General features: G+C 40.9%; 1 protein-coding gene across 3 annotated transcripts in view; it reads left to right on the forward strand.

Moving 5' to 3' along the window:
• Nucleotides 1-20,892, forward strand: part of NR3C2 (nuclear receptor subfamily 3 group C member 2) — a gene marked incomplete at its 5' end in the record, with an annotated part of 199,046 nt that overhangs the window by 142,491 nt on the left and 35,663 nt on the right. For all 3 annotated transcript variants that reach the window (XM_082759542.1, XM_082759543.1, XM_082759541.1), the window contains one exon: nucleotides 2,569-2,685. In XM_082759542.1, coding sequence (XP_082615668.1) covers nucleotides 2,569-2,685 — 117 coding nt within the window. The remainder of the gene's footprint in view (nucleotides 1-2,568; nucleotides 2,686-20,892) is intronic.

The raw sequence follows: 20,892 nt of genomic DNA on the forward strand, positions 1-20,892 counted from the left end.
ATTTAAGAATGTGACCCAAGTAATTATTGTGGAGTACATAAATGTTAACCTCTTTTTATTAAACTCATTAGCTTTTGAAAGCAGTAATGAAAAATGTTGACTTAACAGGTGTACAGTTTCATAGAACAAACTGCCTTCAGGGAGATTCTGCAATGGGGTTCATTCTGCAGCATTAGAGCTGACTTGTCATATTAATAGCCTGCACCCGCCTGTGAAAGCCTAAAAATGGTATTGCAGTACTCTGTGATGTACAAAGGACATTGTATGAGCACTGAACAATCGTACTTACATTTCTCACAAAAAAATAACCGTTTTTCCCTTCTCTCCACGAAATCAGTATAAGAATCCAGATACCAGTGTTTGTAAAGATATATAAACCATCTTTATGCTGTGTACCGTTATTTTAAACACTTGTGTTTTGCACTTTAATTTCACTTTCATGCTGCTGCTTCTTTAGGAGATGTGTTCAGTACAGAGCAAAAATGCAAATAGGAATTAAGCACATTCTTCTCTTCTGTATCTGGTTTTTGTACAGATCGCTCCATACTATAAACATTACTTGATAAGCAGGTTTTCAGTCTGTGATTAGCTAAGAATTTTATCTTTTTATTATTTTAGCAGGCCTACTTAAAGATCAGCTGATGGATATTGATGCTGTCACTAAATTATTGTTCATCTTGAACTTGTCTGGCATAACTTCATGAGCTTCATTTCATGAATTATCTTGCCCACGTTTTATTGTTTTTTGGCAGTGCCACAGTGCTAGGTGAAGTCCCTTAATAAAAGCACTGACTTGTCAATCTGCTTGGTGGTTAGACATCTAAAACATTATTATCTAAGTGACAATAACTTTGTGGTATTACAGTAACACTTTGCTTACTCAAATAAGGTTGAACCAATCTTTGTGTGAGATGCTCAGTGAAGAGGTGCAAGAAATAGCCCAAATTTGAGTTCACTGTCTAAATAGATAACGTTGGGTAGGGGTGAAAGGAAATCAGATGTAGAGATAGAAAATTACTTATCTGAAGTCGTAAGGCAAATTCCTGAAAGAACCTAAAATAGAAGCCAGGTCTCCTGTGTCCCATGAATATTCTCTTTGACTTTCCCCGAGGAGGCATTTGTGTATTGTGGAAAATGTCTTGGCAAAAATATCTTAAACCTCTTGTTCTGCAGCAGCTTTGTCCCCTTATTGAGCCTTTGTCCCCTTATTGAGTCTTTGCTTCCTCTTCCCTGTATGCACCAGCCTCTTGCACCGCTGTCACTTGCTTCAGTTGTTGACATGGACATTCATGCTCTTTGTCCAGTTCCTGGTTTTCTTCACATCTCATTGTCATTTGGGTTTTGGTTTAGGAGTCTCTCTATTTTGTTCCTCCTTGGTGTAACTGCAGTTACAATCCTAATGTTTTCCTCTGTCTTGTGTGTCTTTGTTACTGACTTGTGTGTAGTTTACGGACTAATGAGTTTCTTACCTTCTTTCTAAAATGCCTCTCCCCAGGGCTTGGTAGTTCTCCAGTGCCAGCTATGTACACCTGCAGCACACTGTTGTATTTTATACTGGACTATTTTTTCAAATTTCAGGTGCTGGCAAATCCTGCAGTGTTGTACTTCTGTGAGCTGTGTCCTTTCCTTTCATCCTTCTGGAAGCTCTTTGTATCACTTTTTGTCACATCTGCTGCAAGCTGCTTGTTGTGGCCGCCCCGCATTCCAGTGTGCCACCTCTGGATTCGGGCAGCTCAAATAATCTTCCTCTTTCTTTTCCTGTCATGCTGCACTAACCCCTTGTGGCTTCCTTTCTTCCACATCCGATTCAAGCACCTTATTTTGAAAAGTCCATGTATGTGGTGCTGCCCTTGCTTGGCACACCGCATCCATTTGCTCTACCTACATTACTCCCACAAAGCAAAACTCCTTTTGAGTCTTCAAGTTGTTAAATGCCAGCCTATTTTCCTTCTTGCCATGTATTTCCCTTCTGCTAAATGTTGTGTATTAAATACCTGCTGTCTCTTCATGAATGTTTCTGTGGGGCTTTACAGAACTGAAGTAATATGTTGTGATTTAAACCTGCTTTGGTAAACCCTTCAGAAATCTGCTATATAGAAGAAGGTATTAAATCAAAAATCAAGCACTCTGTGAACAGGTTAAAGAAAATGGAGTGTATTCAGAACATCAACTTCCACCTGGTGTTTCTGCCTCAGGTTGTGAACTTCTTTGACACGAGACTGGCCCTTGGGTTTATAACAAACTAAGAGTTACTGAGCTGCTTTGTTGTACTGCACATGTAAGGATATTTGAAAAAAGATCAATCATTTGTTGTATGAAGAAAAGAAAAAAAAAAAAAAAAAAGTGAAGTCCCGCTTGGACGAAAGAGCTCTTTCCCAAATTAAGCAGAAGAAAAGCTCATAGTAAGGCCCGTGATAAGTTACCAAGGTTATTGGGAAGACCAAAGAATGGGATTGGGAATTTCTGCATTAATAAGAAACCCAAAGTGACTGCAAAATGAGAGGAAAAGAAATGGGAATTATTTAAATACATACTCTAATAAAGCATTTTGGTTTTTGGTTCATTCAGGACAGCACAATTATCTGTGTGCGGGAAGGAACGACTGCATAATTGATAAGATTCGGAGGAAGAACTGCCCAGCCTGTCGATTACAGAAATGTCTGCAAGCTGGAATGAATCTAGGAGGTAAGTAGAATATTAATAGTTTGGTCTCTTAATTTGATTAGGCAAAAATATTGGAAATGTGCAGCAGCCTTTTTATAGTTCTGGCAGCTGCATAATCTCAGAAGTTTAAGGTGGAATTATCCTGAAGAAGTGCTTAATAGCTAATAAACTCTATTGTCATTCTAAATCAGCTTTTGGAGATACGTATTCTATGGCTCAGAAAAAAGAAAAGTGGGTGTTTTATGATGACAGTAATTTTACTGGAATCTCATATAGCTAAAAGTGTTAAGGCTTCAAGGCTTGCATAATTTTTTTTGGTGATGAGCATTCTCTAGAATACTAAAAAACATTTTATACCATCATGGAAAACAAATGCACACACAGTGAAACCTCTCAACTTTTTTGTTGATGCTTATTCGGCATCAGCTTATCCACATCAACTTATATTGATTCATTTCTGCAACTGTTTGTGTATGCAATTATTTTGATGATGTTACTCTGTCTTTCATATGCCGATAACAAAAGGCAAAAACTTGTCTTAATAATTAAAAGTATCTTGAAAACTGTATTTTAACAAAACTTATAATAGTTTTTTCCATTGTTTTAATTCTTCAATTACAATGTCTACACAATTCTGGCTGTGCTTCAGTAGGCATCTTGTTACGAGTCATCTCCCTGAGCAAATTGTATTATAAATCACTTTTTCCCCCAACTCTCTGGTTTATTATAGAGCCTGTGACTGGGGGTTTGGGTACTGCTACAGGTCCTTTCCCTGATGCACAGAGTAACCATTTCCTTAGGATGTTTTTACTGTTCCAGAAAGTTATAACATGGTCACATAATTCCTCCAGATTCTTTCCTCTCTCTCAATTATTTTTTTTATCCACCTGGACCTATTGTTAGAACTAATTTAGCTTATTTCTATAGACAGATTTAGCTGCTTGTCTTTCATAGGTTCTATGCAAAATGAAGGCTCGTGTGCTTCCTGACGCCTTTTCTACCTCCCCATTTTCTTTTTGTGCCTTATCTTCTGGCAGAAATGCTCAAGCAAGCTGTTCTTCACTGGTTTTCCAGAGTAGCCCTATCCTTTTCCTGCATTAGGACTTTTTTCACTCCCTCTACCAGTTTTGAGATGCTGCATTTCCCCCTAGGCCCCTTGTTTCTGATTCCTAAAGGAGAACAGGACAGATTGTTGGGGGTAAACTTAGTGCAATGGGGTTGCTTTTACCACTTGCCAGTGTACTGTAAACGAGGAATATGTTGAAAAAACTTCCCTTCTGTTGGATCTTGGTAGTCTGCTGGGATTTGTTTGCAATTCCAGATCTTCATTTAATGACCTAGGAGGCAGAGTCTATCTCTACAATGCAGTCATAGAGGCGTGCAGATGAGCTTTGTGGTTTTAACTGTTTTGGTGATTTCCTTCACTTAGAGAAACTAAGATGAAATTCTCACTCCTGATTCAATCCCTTTCTGCCACATAAGGGAACTTAAATGGCATAAAAGAGTCCTCCCATCATTGCGGTGGAGGAGATGGGAGGGACGTGGCTGCGGGTAGGGATGCAATATGGTGCCTTGTGCATGGTTCAGTAGAGAAAGGCCAGGTTGGAGGCAGGGGGAGGTCTGCCAGAGAGAAGGTGGCTGCAGCCCAGAGACAGGGCTGCCAAATCATGCTAACAGACCTTTCAGTCTTTCAGCTGGCCCCAGTCTGGCAGGAAACGTTGATGGCTTAAAGCCATTAACAGCTTAAGTCCTCCTTCCTCGGTGGTGCACTTTGCATCGGGCATCTCTGGAGGAGCAACACGGTATCTCAGACTTAATTTTGGGAATTTATGTGTGCTGTTTCAGGGATTTCAGATTTGATGGAGATCATAATGAAAAAAAAGAGGCTGAAGTGGCAAGAGTAGTTATTAATGCAGACTTGGAAACAGTAATTTTCTTTTCACAGAATTTTCCAAGGTTTGGTACTAAGAAACAATTTTTCATAATTAACTTGAGTATACAGTGTGTGTTCACGTTGTTATGAAGATACATGAAAGCTTGTAGTTTCAGCAGTGGACAGCCTACTTTTGCCAAGGATATACACTACTCCAATAAAAATTGACTTTTACCTGTTTCTGGTTTGGACATATAACAAAAACATGCAAGTATTTCGTTAGGCATTGTGAGCAGTAAAGAGCTGGAGGAAAATGAATTTATAAATGTGATTTAGTTCAAATCCTATTTGCAGCATAGTACTCTCTCTAGCTGAGTCACACTGCACAGTGCTGTGCTCTTTGTGTGGTAGATCTAATTTAAGCTCTCACCCTCCAATTGGAAGCCAAGGTAAACACAAAAAACAAACGGCGTTGGAGATGCCGATGTGTCTGGTTCATGGGGAAAACAGCAAGATGATATGCAAAAGGGTCATAAGCGTAGCTCAGGGCTGAGGAGTGGGCAAGCTGCTGAAGCCATGGACATTTCTTTTCTACTTGCGGATGATTACAGTGATTTATGCCCTCGCTTTGATGGGGGAATAAAGCAGTTGATACAGAAGAACTGTTGCTGTACAGAACAAGCTGCTGTCTCCCATGGGCTGGAAAAAAAAACTTGACTCTCTCTGCATCCCTCTCTGTCCACAGGGAGGCTGCACCCTAGGCTGCCACCCAGCTCCCAGTTACCACAATGGGGTGTTTTAGAAAACAAAGAGAAAACATCTTGTAATGTGAAATTTTCTGATTGTCTTCCTACTGTAACTGAAGATACGCATCTCTGTAGTAGAAAACTGGAAATCAGAAAGATTTTTCCATGTTTCCTGCAACACATTTTTGCTCAATCTCTGATCAGTCTACTGATCTTTGGTGTATTTTTTTTCCAGTCATATTCTTTCTCAAAATTTTTTTAATGTTCTTTCTTTTGTTTACTGTGCCAAAGTGTTGCGGGTTTGTTTTGATCAGATATCTTCAACTTCCCAGCATGCTAACTATTTTTTCTATACAAAAAATAATATTTTGATGTGTGGCAGCATGCCATGCTTTAAGCACCTTTTACAAAAATACGTGTAATTCAGTGCTACAAACTACACCTTTTTATGAATGCTCAACCAAATTAATGTAGCAGTTTTATTGTTTACCTCCTCCTTTTGTTTGTTGAAAAATTGTAGAGTTCTCCATGCTCTTATCCTCTAATAGTCTTTAGAGAATTATTCATCAAGTCAGCAAATAATTTACCTAATTGCGTTCTTTTCTCGATTTTTGTTTTGATTTCATAAGAAGCATCTGCAACCTGTAATTTCTGCGAAGCTGAAGTTGCCAAATACCAAATTAATTCATCCTACTCATTTCTAGAAAGTGTGCCTGTGCACTGCAGACAGACACATCCCTTCAGCAGGCAGGACTCTCAAACTTTTTTGGGAATCATAGTTTGTTTGTTGTGTGGTTGTTGTTTTTTTTTAAGCTCCAGTGCCATATGCTAGACTTAATTATTGGAAGAGATTCAGAGTGAGCAACTGCACTATGAAGGTATGCTGGCCCATTTTTGGTTTATGCTCTTTTCAAGATTCTGTAATTAATTTTCAGTTAATTATGGACCAGAATGACTTCATGAGTTGTGAAGTTTCTTCCAGCATACGCTGTGATCAGATTTGTCGAGTCTCTCACTTCCGCACGAGACATTTTTGTTCGACTCTCACCTCGCGCTGCCGTTCCTTGCTCACGCCCGTCCCCACAGCAGCCTGGGGGGATCGTGCTCAGACCCTGTAGCCCCACACAGGTGCTCAGTGCAGCCTCTCGCACACCACCAGCTGTGCCCAGCAAGGCAGCAGCCTCCCAGTTTCACTCTTGCTGCACACCACACTCCGTGCTGAAAAGCTGGAGAAGGGAAACGTTTTGTGTGGTGTGGCTTGAGAGGACCCCATCCCACCACTTCACTGACCCTTTTATAGGCAGGTTCGTCCTTGCCCCTCTGGTGTGACCTAGTGACCGAGCAGCCCTCCTGCTGCTGCTGCATGAGCACTGAAGGTCCCTCTTCTGCTATGTGATGCGTTATATATGCTTACAGGACAGAAAGGTCAACACCTTTTTGGTGTAGGACCAGGATCCCTTCCTGCCTCAGCTCCCATATAAAGCAGTTCTGAGACCTAGCAGCTCTGCTCCCCCACAACAGTAAGCAGAGAGCTTGCTGAAGTACCCTTCAGATATTGAAGGGAAATAAAGTAGATTTCACCTTGCAAATTACATAGTTCATCGCTCTGTCTGCAGAGACTGCCTGTGAAATCTGAATCTTGGTTTTGCATACATTTACATATGTAAGACACTTCATGCACAAGATGCTGTGTGTGATTTGTAGTCTTTGCTTGCACATCTCCTTATTTTTTATACATTAAAATATTTCAATAATCTGAAAAATAGATTAAATGAGAGAATCAGTAATAAGATACAATATTTCACCTTTTTGCCCAGCTTTCCATTTTCTGTTTAATAACTTATACTAGTAGAGATTTGAAACTATGATATTATTTTCAGTTACTGCAGCTTATGTGTTTATATTATATTTTTTTAATATCTTTTTGAGAGAAAGAAAGCAGTTGGGAGAAAAGGAAGAGAAAAAAAATACAAGTATAGGAAAAACTGAAAACTAAGAAGAACTTAAATACAGCACCTCCTGGTCTACCAACTTACTGCTGAACAAGGTTTCATAAATTTGAAAGGAAAAAAAAATCCTCTGTGTAAGAAACCATTAAGCAATTTTGAGTACATGTATGGTTAATTTTTATTTTTCATTTAAAATTTAACTGCGAGGCCTTTTGAAATGCCAATTGACTTCAACTGCATTTTTATTTGCGTTTATTATGGAGCATTTTCCTCTTACGGAATCAAGAAATCAAGTCTTTTTTTTTTTTAACTTGAAAATTCAGCTGGGTTCATGTTAGTTCTTCTGCGAGACTTTTACCAATACACTGCAGTTTAATGAATTTTTTTATGGTTTTGTAAAACAAAATCTTATGTTGTCAATTTTTCTTGGATTTTAGCTGGACTAACCTAGTAGTGGTACCTATCATTGATTTGGCTGTCACTAGTATTGTTTCAAAGAGCATTCTTACTTTTCTAGATGCTATAGTTTAAGAAAACATTTGTGTTAGATAGAAATCCCTCAAATTATGAGATTGTGTTAAAATCTGTGCTTTCTCCTAGCAGAGAAAGTGCCACTGATTTTCTTGCTCTTGTTTGCAGTGTACGGCATATTGAGCCCAAGTCAATAATAGAACTGTAAGAGGTTGTAGCCTGCAACCATGCTGCCTTGTGGTGTGATTTCGTTAGGTCACATAAATTTGGCCTGTACTCTAAGATGGTTCAAAGGGGAATATCCATGTTGCTGCACAGAGTCCATGTTGGTGACTCTTCAGAAGAGTTCCTCCTGAGTGAGGGCCAGCTGTGTTTAAGGCAGTGCTGTTGCTGCACCACCTCCCCACCCTGGAAAAAAAAAAAAAAAAAAGCAATCTTCCTCTTTGGGATCTTGAAAGAAACTAATTTGTTCAGCAATGATTTTTTCCTACTTCTGTGTCTGTTTTCCTCCATGTTACAAGATACTGCCCTTGTCCTGCTCCTGAACCCACTAAGGTTTCATCTGAACCATCCTCAAGAATAGTGTAGGTAACTATCTGAACAGTCACTTGAACCAACAATTAAGAAACTCTTTGGGAACGATGAAAAAATGCAGAATTTTGAAGAGGGTTGGTAATCTCTCAGGCATTGATTAAAAAACAGTATTGAAAGACTGTTCTTGTACTTTGCATTTTGCTGACAATTTTGTTTCATACATGATGTCAGCTCAAGAAGGCGCACTGCAGCAGTCCAAAAGCACACAAGTCACATGCAGCAATCTGTAATCAAACTCATAATCAGGTTCCTGTTCTCAGTCCCTCTTTGTTTTTTCAAGTTTTGCTAGTTTCAGCTCTGCCTTCTGACTCGCATCCAGCTGCCAGCCCCGTTTGTCTTTCCTCCAGGAACAGCCTTTCAGGCTTTTGGCAAAGGCCTGCTGAACTCCAGACTTCCCTGTTTCATCTGCTGGATGCTCCATCGTACCATTCATGGCATAACACCCTCGGCTGCCAGCTCTGCAAAGGAGTTGCAACTTTTCAAGTCTCCTGCTGGGAGTACGTGCCCCGGCCTGCCTGGCGTCACGTGGCGGCACTGTGCATGCAGGCTCTCTGAGGTTTTGTCTGATTTTTGGCCCTATACATCTCTCGTTGCACAGGCTCAAAAGGTGCTCTGTCCTGAGCTGGCCATGTTGTGCACTTGGGTTTTTGCTTTGGTTAGCACCAAAAGGCTAAGAGAGGCGATCAGAGCCTTCACAGAAGAAGGTTTAGGTCCTCCCAGAAAAGGTGAAAAAAAAATCTCCAACCTTTGTGCCATTATTATGCGATGCAACTGAAGCAAAGCAGTAGATCCTGCTTGGGTGCTGTCTGCCAGGTGTTGGCTGGCTGTCTTCTGTGGATTCAGGCTGCAGTGCCCATGAGCTCTCAAACTTTTCTGTTACTAGGGCTTCACCTCTAGGATGCTCTCAGGATAGAGCACAGCTCTGTCTTCTTGATGCCCTGGGACCAAAGATGACTCCCCTTTTTACCCCGGTGTCCTGGTACAGCACTTCTCTGCCTTGTGGGGAATTTAAATTTAACAACCTGTTCTCCTACCGATCCTGAAATGAATTGTTTAACTTTGTCACCCACAAAGATGCATAAAAGCAAGCAAGCAAGCCCATTACACCTCTGTTTATTCTTTTGTCTCCTTATGCTGGAGCAGACCAGAATCCCCTTTGCTGTTTCCAAAATTCTCTTTGCACAGCTCTCAATGTTTTGTTTTTTCCTGAACCACCAAATTATTGCATTTCCTTCCTCAGTGTTGTGAGTCCATTTCCGCACAGTAAAACAGTAGTCCTGGCTATGAAAGTATGCCTGTGTCTACCGTTCCTCTTTCCAGAGCTGCTGGTTATCACCAGAGCCCTTCTGAAACCTCACCCTGTAGTCTGTGATGGTGTGTTTCCATTTCTCACTTCCCCTTCACTGCAGAAAGCTGTAGAGGCAAGAGGAACTTGTCCTTTTAGCTTCAGCTGAGCCATTGCTTCAGAAAGTTTCCACCTGAGTAAAAAGATGTGAAGGTTTGACTTGCCATTTCTGACACTACCTTGGGCAAATTACGGTAGGCTCACTGTGCCGAGCAGCAGTTTTTGTTAAAACCCTCAATAGTTGCCTACAGGCACACTGTGGGCCAATTTGGAAGAGCCTAACGTAAAGCAATGAGGGTGATCAGCAGTCTTAAAACCTTGGCTGGTGGAGACAGATTGAGTTAGTTGGCATTGTTTAGTCCAAAAAAAAAGACTGAAGGGAAGGTTGAAAAGAAGGAAGATACAGGTGTCTTCAGAAACATGAAGTGTTGCAGAAGAGGAGGAGGAGATGATCTGCTTTCTGTGTCTGTGAAAGGCAGGGCAAGAAGTAATGAGCAGCAAGGAAGATTGAAGTGAGGAAATGGAAAACTAGAATAGTTAGTCTGGGAAAGATGTGAGCTCTGTCACTGGGCGTCTCAAAGATCAGTTAAGACAAACATTTGTCAGAAGTGATGAGGCTGCAGCTGGTCCTGGTTTGAGAAAGAGGATGGATCGTACAGCTGTCCTACGTCTCTTCCAGACTGTGATTAATGTTAGGTAAGCGGACATAAGTTAGCTAATTTGTGTGCAAATCAAAGAAATATGAAAATGTTACTTCCGTGTGACAAAAAGACATTTGAGATTCTCTGTCCGCTGTGCGACAGCATGTTTTGAAGGAGCAATGATGCTAAAACTCTGCAAATTGTGCACTTTCTTCTGACGTGTTGCTTTTTTGATTGTCTGCTACTTTGGCACTTCACAGGTTTCAACTTGATTCTAGAGCTGTGGTTTACTCCAGTAATGTCACAGGGAAAATTATTCAATCACAGATTGTGCCTTAGCACGTGAATTTGTTGTTCTTTCTCCTTGTTCTCACATATGTAGTTTGCTTCAGAATTACCTTAGTAACTTGTATTTTGTTTTGAATCCTGTTTCCTTCTTTTTTTCCACCAATTCCCAAGTGCATGGCTTTCCATTTTTAGTACCTGTGTTTTGCTAAACTAAGTGTGAGAAGTAGCAAGGATATCTGGCTCAAAAAGCAGACTTTGGAGTTAAATGTTAGCAGAAAGAACAATCCACGGTGGGTTTTGAAGGAAATTTAGAGCAAACATAAGCCTTAGAAGTACACAAGAGGCAAGAAGGTGGTGTTTAACAAACAGGAAAACAAAGTGAAGCCACCAGTCAGCATGTTTGAGAGCCACCCAGTACCACACAGCTTCCTGCAAATCGACGTGGGTGATTTATGTGCACTGGGTGTAAACTCGGGTAGCTCTTCTCCCCCTTCCTCCAGTGCTCTAATGTTTGAGTAATGGCAATCTTCTTCCCTGCATAACATCCCTGCAGAAGGAGCAAGAGAAGGAAGACATGGTGAAACATGAGCTTACAACACCAGTCCGTCCCCTGTGAGGAGACTGGTCAGTAAGAAGCAGAGGAGATACCAATGTGGGATGATTCTCATGCCTCAAAGCCATGCGGTTGTCATCCTAGAAAGAAAGCAAGCTGAGGAAACTTGTGTGTAACTTCTGGGTCTGCAGGTGGCCCAAGCACATTCAGGCATGTCATTTACATATCTCCTCAGAGAGGCATGTGTCAGTTTTAGTCATTATTGGCATTTCTTACACAACTACTTCAGCTTTGGGAGAATTTAGAAATGTGCCACACTGTCAGTTGTGAAGACATACTCGGGTCGTATGATTCAAATCATGCTTATGGGTAATTTTGCAGAGTTGCATTTTCCCTGGAAAGGTTCTTAATATCACAGGGTAGTACATACAGGACGTTTTAGAAATGGTCAGGGTGATTTAGTAAAGCAGTTGATTAACATGGTTATATTCTTTTTTTTTATGACTAATCATAAACTGATGAAAAATGTGGTTGATACAACTGCAGAAGACAAACATCCAGCTTATGTTTCGCAGATAGGATTGCTGTTCTGGTAAGCAGGGCAGAAGATTTGTGGAAGATGAAGGACAGACCAGCGGCAGTAGGATCTATAAGAAATAAAGTCATTTGAGAGAAATCATTTGAGACTTGATGAAAACAGAGGATATGGAAATCACGCAGGTGAGGAAATGTGTCTCAAAAAGTTTTGCTGCTTGGAAAAAATACCAATGCCTACTGAATTAACAAGAAAGACCACAAAGGGAAGTGCAGCACTTACGAAGTGGAGCTCTAGTAGTAGTAGTGAAGGAATGAAAATGAAGTATTTAAAGCATGGCGCACTCTTTAGCATGAAGTGGAAGCACGAGCACTTGAGATTCAGAATGAGAGGTGCTGTGAAAATGTTTGCTTATTGATGATTTTGAGAAACTCTGAATGTGTTGTTGAGTAGCCGTGTCTCCAACGTAGGTACAAAGAGGGTATTTGACACTCAGTAAATGTCTATAGGACTGTATCAGGACCAATCGGGATGGCTTAGTGTTATGATCAGAATGAAGGGCACATAAATCACAGAACAGGCTTGGTATTGGGTATCAACCCAAATAAAATCAGGAGAGAAGACTTGGATGAGGAACGCCTGCAGAAGGTTGGATGAGAATGGGTATCTTGGGAGGGAGGTTGTCACTTGGCACAAGGCAGAAACCAGTGATCATAGCCAAGAGCATTCAGTCTGGTACATTGGAAGATTTCAAAATCTGTTCTCCAAAGTTTCCCTAACTTTGTTTTTAACCAAATTATTACCAATGCCAACAGCTCAAGCTGCTATTGTGCTGTTGCTGCAGGTGTTCTGGAGTTGTAGGTGAAAAGCGCTGGAATTGTATGTGACCTATACTTTGCATTCTTTGTTGGTATTTTACTGCTAGTCTTTAAATCTATTTGATGAATAGTTGAAACTAGCAATGCATTTAGTAGACAACAGCTCAAAAATCATAGAATTTGCCATCCATTTGATGAATGAATAAATAATCAGTAAAATATGAGTTATGGGAGCATCTGAAAAGGACTGATTAAGATTGGCTTTCATCAAAATTATAATTTTATTTTGTAAGCTTTTTATAAGGCTTTGTTTATCAGATGATTTAAATATTTAGTAAATACATTTCTTTTGAAATTAATGAAGAAGCACACAAGAGAGTTTTATGTACCAAAAATGTTAGCTGTGAGGCTGTATTATGTCAGTTTGGGATTTTATATGAAATATATGTGGGGGAAATTTTCATACTTTAGACATTTCTCATTAAAAATCTTTATCAAAAACAGCTTGATTTGATTTTAACAGGAAACCACTAATTGGCATTTGGTAAAAGTTGTTCCCACACGGGGAGGAGTACCCCTATGAAACTGTTATTTTTCAATTAATTATCACTTTGAGGATTGCTGAGAAACAAGCAAATGTGTTAGACATTTTCCCTGACAACCTAAATATTCCTGTAAAATGCACTTTGGAACTCAGCTTTCTTTTGTCACTTTTGTCCGTTATCTCTTCATAAATGCATAGCCCGAAGCTCAGCGTAGCTTAAAAACGGATTAATTCCTCCTGTCTTCTCTTCCTAAACCTTCCCCAGTGCCTCCTCTTCTTGATTGCTGGGGACAACATCACTGTCTCATCAGACAAGTACATAACCTGAGCTTCGTCGCTGGGTCAGACCTCAAAATATGCAAGATTTTATCTGGACTTTCACTTTAATTTTTCCGAGAGGCAGCTATGATAGCTTCTGCGCTGTCTTTGCAAGGCTGCTCCTTTTATCAGTGCTCCAAAGACCATCCCTGCAAGCAGATCTCTGTGGCTGTGGATCCACAGTCCTGAATCCTGCACGCAGTGAGCCAATGAGAGGAATTTGTCTGTTCCATAAAATGTGTTCAAGTGCTGTTATGAAGTGCCACCTCCCTGTAGGTTTTTGTACTTCACTGCTCGATTTCTCCAGTCATAACTATAATAAGGAGGGAATGTAGAATTATCATCAAATTTTGCGAAGAATTCTCATTAAATGGGTGCATAATTATTTGAAATAACATTATCCGAAAGTAGCTGTGAATGGTTTACTATTATACTGGAAGGGTGTCTGAAGTAGGGTCCTGTTGAGGGTTAGTTCTGGGTCTGCAATTTCACTAATTACTTGGATAACAAAATCCAGAGTAAATATGTAACTACAGATTTGGAAGTTCTCCTCTGTGAACAGAATCAGAATTCAGAAGTACTTTTGGTGCTGGTCTCTGAAATCAACACGGTGGCATTTTCAGTGAAGTGCAGAGGGTTACACTGAGATTTCAGGCATGCTGGTATGAAATAACAAAAAGCAGCTGTTTTGGGAACTGCTGAGAAGAGCGAACTGTGGTTGCATAACATTAAATGAGTCAATAATGTAAAATAGGCAAATCTGATACAAAGGTATTATTCCCTTCTCATCAGAGATGGCAAGCGTGGGCCTGCTGACTGTGGTTTCAGTACTGCTGGTCAGGGTGGTGGGGCTGGGACAACCTCGTGAATCGGTCACTTCCCTTCCTGTGCCAGTTGGTAGGATTGCTGGTACCTGTGTCCTTCCCGATGGGTATGTCTCATCTCATTTTAAGATCTCCAGTGTGGAAGTCTCTGTTGTTTCCCTTGATAATCTTTGCCTGTTTTTCACAGACCTTTACATATTAACTCCACACAAGACCACCCAAAAACCAAACCCTATGTCTGAGAGCATTGTCCAAAGGCTTCTTGAACTCTGTCAGGCTCAGTGCCGTGACCACTGCCCCGGGGAGCCTGTCACAGTGCCCGACCACCCTATGGGTGCAGAACCTTTCCCTATCCCCCAGCCTGACCCTCCCCTGTCCCAGCTCCATGCTGTTCCCTCGGGTCCTGTCGCTGTCCCCATAGAGCAGAGCTCAGCGCCTGCCCCTCCGCTCCCCTTGTGAGGGAGCTGCAGGCCGCCATGAGGCCTCCCCTTGGCCTGCTCTGCTTGGGGCTGAGCAAACCAATCGACCTCAGCCACTCTTCCCCTCTAAACCCTTCGTCATCTTCCTAGCTCTCTTTTGGACACTCTCTAATAGTTTTGTGTCCTCCTTATATTGTGGCACCCAAAACTGCACACAGTACTCAAGGTAAGGCCACGCCAGCGTAGAGCAGAGCAGGGCAATCCCTCCCCTAGACCAGCTAGCCACATCATGCTCAATGCACCCCATGGTAACGCTGGCCCTTTTGGCTGCCAGGGCACACTGTTGACTCACGTTCAACTTCTTGTTGCCCAAAATGCTTGGATCCCTTTCTGCAGGGCTGCTCTCCAGCCTCTCATCCCCCAGTTTATATTTATGTCCAGGACTGCACCATCGCAGGCAGGTGCAGCACGCAGCACTTAGCTCCTGATTCATCATGTGCAGTTGGTGATTGCCCAGCTCTCTTGTCTGTCTCTCTGCAAGGCGTCTCCATCCTTGAGGGAGTCAACAGCTTCTCCTAACTCAGTATCATCTATAGAGTTGCTTAGTATGCATTTGAGTCCTGCATTAAGATCAATTATGAAGAACTGACCCCAAAATGGTGCCCTGTGGAACCGCACTACTGACTGGCCACCAGCCTGTTGTAACCCCATTTGAGCTCAACCCATCAGCCTGTTGTTCACGAAATTTCATGTGTTGTGTCTAGAGAAAGGTGTATACAGACTAGAGACAGCACAAGGAACACAGATAATTAGAAGCTTAGGGAAAAAAATATATATATTTGTAAGGAAGAGTTGAAGAAACACAATTTAAGTTAATGTAGAAGAGAGAAACATATTCAGACTTCCAATTCAAAAAGTGGTATAAAGGATGGGACAGGAAAGATAATTTGTTTTTTATGGCCACTGGGGGGATGATGAAGAGAAATCAACTTCAGTACAGAAAAAATGATTTGGAATAAGAGATGTTGGGGAAAAACTGAGTAGTTAAATGTTGGAGAAAGATGGGGGTTGTTGTGAGATTGCCTTTGTTGGAGATTAATAACATAGTGGGCTGGGCAGAGTATAGTTGATGATCCTACTCAAAGCAAGAGGTTAAACTGCTTCACATGCATCGTCTCTGTGCTCTGCAACGTGGGGCAGCATTACACTGTGCTGGATATTGGGATCTGTTCCAAACGAGGCAAGATGCAAACATTTCTGAAACTGACATATGAGCAAGCAAAGTACGAAGCAGTAAATATTTATTTAGTTACAGATAGTTTTATTAGTAGTTTAAATCAAAGAATTTAAATACATTTAAATGAACACAATGAAAAAAATGTACAATTATGCAGATTAAAATGTACTTTTGGAGCTTTTCCTTATCCCTATACTTTACCTCTCTTTTGGGTATACTGAGTGTGAACTAAGAGCAAGAGTGGCTGGCATTTATAGATGTGCTTGGATGTTTTTGTCTGGCCAAAGACAAATAAAATGTGACATAGCCATAGATCAGTCTTCATGCACGTTTATTCCTTGTCTTTAAGCTGTCCAATCCTGTCAGATTAAAGTGTTACTTATTAATTAGTAAGCAGCTGTGAATGGTGTTGGCAATGCCAAACTCTGTCATTATTTCCGTTCTGCCTACCGTTTCGTTCTGCTGAATTCAGTCACTGGCTCTCATCTTATTCTCCACTAAAAGCACGCTTCTGCTGGTAGAGGATAAGAAAGATATTTGGATTTTTTCATAGCTTTGTTACTTAAATTAAAAATTCTACCTGTATACTGATTCCTCAGGCTCACAGCAAGTGATACAGCTTTCTATCACTTTGTATCTCCTCAGGGACAGAGCTGTCAGAAACTGCTTCTAAAACTTATTTTGCTCTGTAAAGGTGGGACCTTTATCTTCTTTCTCACCAGCTGCAGCCTTCCTTTCTTTGTATATTTAGATAAACTGCGTGGTCCAATTCAGTGTATCTCAAATGCTGTTGCAGAAACCACCCTTGAAGGGCTACTGCTTTGCAAGTGCAATGTCCGTTTGATACTGTCATACATGACAAATCTAAGTAATTTTGTGCTCTTCTTTTCAGTCCCTGTACAACTTGTCCCCTGCCACTGTTGTTTTCTATTTGCTTTCTCCCCTTGGTCTGCCCAGTCAAACTGGTGACTCATCCTCTTGGGCATGCGAGTCTCCAAGATTTGTACCCAGGTACAAATCCTCTTACGCGCAAGACAACACTCAGCTTCACGTTTAGAGGTTCTTCATCAACCGCAGCTCTACTAAAAAGCAATAGTTTGCTTTCCAAAGTGGGTAATCAGTTTAAGGAAGCTTTAAGATCCTGTCCTTGTTGTTCCCTTCTTTGTTTCTTGAAGAATAAAATGTGCATGCCTGAATGCACTTTTTGTAGGACTAATACTTGTACGATCTTGTTTGGATTATTGCTTTTCACTTTATTCCATGTGTGTGTATATATATAAAATGTCTATATTATTATCTAGAATTTGCTCAACTAAATCTCTTACCCATTGTGCTAGACACTTAAGTGAAAAATATGTCTGTACCAAGATAGCTCAAAATTTTCATATATGTCAAGATACAGCAGACTGGGGGAAGGGACACACTATTTGTGGTAGCAGTAAAATAGCTAATGAGAACAGATGTCAGCTCACTGAAGCAAGTGAGGCAAAGGCACCAGGCAAACACGATGGAAAGTTTCAAAGGAGGAGAAAGTGGCATTTTGTTGGCGCATTTATCTGTGCAAAGGTGGAAGCAAGCGATAAAGTGCGTATGCTCGGTGAGGGCTCAGGAAAGTCTTCCCAAAAGCTGTTGTGGCTGTATCAAGGGAGACTCAGCAGCTTGATCCTTTGGTGGCTGGTACAGAGCAGTGCCCAGGGTTGTGTTCAGAGGGGAGAAGCAGGCGGCAGCGGAGGGGTGTGCAGGAAAGCTCCAAGACGTTTGGTGTGAGGGCAGCGGGACAAAGGAGGATGGGTTTGGGGGCTGGGAAGGAGGCAGTGGTTGTCTCAAGTGCAGAGCTTGAGCAGTGAAGCTGGGACCTGGGTGGAGGAGCTCAAGGCTGTGAAATGCAGGTACTGCTGGCAAGGTGTGCAGAGCGGGCTCAGGCAAAGGCAGTCATAGATGATGGGCTTGGGTGAGGAGGATTTTGATGATTCAAGGTGCGTTTCGACTGCAGCGTCTTTTCTGTCCTCACACTGCCTAGACCACTGGTAGTACTATGCAAGTGGTGTTACTTTGAAATAATCACAAATTGTACCAGGAAAAAAGGGATCTCTTACATTGTTTGAAGTGCATCTAATGCATTTTTTCCATTTGTCTTTTACATCTATTTACTAAAATATCTATTTACTAAAATTGCTGGGTTTTCTTCTCCTTTACCTCTTTCTATTTTATTTTTCTTAAACCTCCATTTTTTTCTGTGCTGTGTCCTTTCATGTCCTTTCTGGTTTCCCATTTCCTTCTGCTGATGTTCTCTGCTTTCCACCAGAGGTAGCATATGGTCTTGTAATGTGTTCTTGGTATCACTTACTGACTCAAATATGTCGTGCAACATGGATGAAATTAAGATCTGTTGGGTCAGGATCAGTTTGGTCCTGGCTCTGGCAGAGCTTTAGAAATGATAAATGAGGCTCTGGCTTAGTTGTCTGTATCATGACTTCAGCTTTACAAATAACAATTGCTTTTTGATAGGCAAAAGGCAGGATCTGAATATTATCTCTTAAAGAAAAAAATCTGGTTCTAGGGAATTATCGGTTGCAAGTATTGTAATTCACATATACCTACACAGAACTATAGGTGATTTTTTTATTTTTTAATTTCTGATTTTGTTTTAGAGCTCTGGATACCGGTTTGAAATTAAGGATCATTTTAGATTGTTTTCTAAATTTAAGCACTACTACAATTCTGCAACCGAGATATTGCCCTGTTAAAAACTGCTGATTTATATCATATATTTTATTTTTTTTTTTATCTACTCTTGATAGTATTTTGTTCTTTGGCATTTTTGGATCCCATTTCTTTACCAACCATACTAATTTTGAGCCTATGAAGAATACTTACCAAATTTGGGGCTGTTTGGAGTTCATAACTTAATTCCTGTTTACTCCCTGGGGATAGAGGGAATAGATTAGCTCCCTCTCAACCCAGCTTGTATAGCATGTGTAAGTTTACTATGGTATCACGTAGTAGCTTAGAATTCTTGTAACTAACCTAAAACATCAGACTTAACCTCTTAAAATTGGGAATGCTGTGGATTTGTAGCTGATTTTCACATCAATTTTATTCAGAAAATAATTTGCAATAGGTTAATGTCTGGTTAATCTCCTGTTATGTGATATGCAGCTGCATAAATGCTGTAGCTGGCCAGAAGACTGCTGAGTGTTTTACCAATCACCTGAAAACTCACAATCATAAAATCATAGGACTCCTGAGTTTGACTTTCTGACAGCAGTCTAACAAGTGAAGGGTCAGTGCTCAGGAGCCAGCTGTCCAAATCTGAATCCACCCCAGTCCCCGGACAATAGCTGTTTTCAAATGATTACACCCAGTCTTTTTGCTGGATTATAAGTCTGAGACAGCAGTAAGATATCCATCTACCTTACGGTCTTACCAGTGCTTAAGACTGTGTTACAGTGATTGCTGTGCAGCGTCTGGCTTCCTCAGTGCCTCTGCGGGAGCCCCACTGGCCCTCTGGAGGCAGGTGGGACCGATGCTGAGGATGAAGAACCCTGATGCTGGAGGTGAGGCGTGCTCTCCCTGAGGTTTCCAAGCACGTGGAGCAACAGGTGGCTTTGCAGAATTTTAAGGCTTTCCTTTGGACTTGGGCAAAGCTGGGCAAAGGCCCACTCATGAAATCCAGGTAAACGTTTGTTTATTCCTTCCAGGGGAACAGAGAGTGTTATTTTCAGTCCAACCTGTTGCTCATTTATTTATTTCTCTGTTATACTACGATTTACTGTTGGATTTACAGGGAAGGTCTGTTGGACATGCCTGTTCAAAGTGCAACTTTGTGACCTTTCAGGTGCTTCACCTTACTTCAGTGTTTGTTTTTAGTGTAATGTGCAAGACCTCCTAAAATACTTAACAAAAAATGTGTCGGATATTTAAGGAGTTAGCCTCAGGTATACCTGCAGTGAGTCTTTCACTATTGTTTAGTTTTCTTCAGCTGTTACTCCAGCTCAGATTACTTAAAAATACAGGGGTTACAATATCATGGCTGCAGTAATGCTGGACAAAAGAGGCAAGAAGTCACGGGCAGCACTGCCATCCCAGAGAAGGTCTTATCCCAACCCTAAATACTTGACAGGCTTCCTCTCTGCAGTGTGAATGCCCCATCCCTGTTCTGCACGGAGACCCTGCGACTTCTCAGACATCTCCGCTGAAAAGTCCTGATGAGCGTGGCTTTTCCCTGCCGATTCAGAGGTGGCTTTGTCGGTTTTCTAGTTGGTATTCCAATTAGAGAGCAAATGTGAAAAACACTTTCACGAGGCAGGCTCGGAGTGCGTACTTCTCTGCGCTTGTATTTAATCTTTACTTGTTGGTTTCTGTGGGAGTTACCAAACCAGTTGAGCTAGAGCGCTGGCGTGAAGCCAAATGAAAAATACAGTTTTCTTCACTGTAAACATGACTGTCAAACAGTAATGTTTTTCTCAGCTTCATTTTAAAGGCATTATAATGGAAGAAAATGAAACTAAAACACATTTTTATGCCAGTATTATACATGGAAGAATGCTATTTCTTTTTTTCTTTTAATGAAAAACGTAGAGAATAGAACATAGAAAATTCTGTTTTAATAAATATGTAATCAGTTATCTGTGTTGCTAGATACTTGATGGAGTTGGTAAGCCAATGCATTTCTTATTCTGGTATAGTTAGAGTGAGGATGCATTTTTTTTTGCCTCTGCAAACATGAAAGATATGTAAAGTTCTTTATTTTTAGTCCTGTTTTGATAACAGAAAAAAACATAGTGCCTGATAAAATTTAATGAATAACAACAGCAAACATTAATCTCTATTCACTCCTTCGGGCTTATTTTTAAACTCTCTTTTCAGTGGCCAATAACTCTGGTAACTCATCGTCAAGTGTTCTGCTGAACTTGGCCATCGTTGCTCAGCTTTGGGGATTTTTTTTTATTTTTATTTTTTGAAAAATGTGGAAGTTCAGCTTTGCCTTTCTAAGATAAATGTGAACTATATTTAACGCTCACAGTGATTTCACCAGTACGTCATCCTGTAGGTGCAACTGCACCAAATGGG

The sequence above is a fragment of the Aythya marila genome (genome assembly GCF_965140915.1).
Source record: "Aythya marila genome assembly, chromosome: 4".
NCBI lineage: Eukaryota > Metazoa > Chordata > Aves > Anseriformes > Anatidae > Aythya > Aythya marila.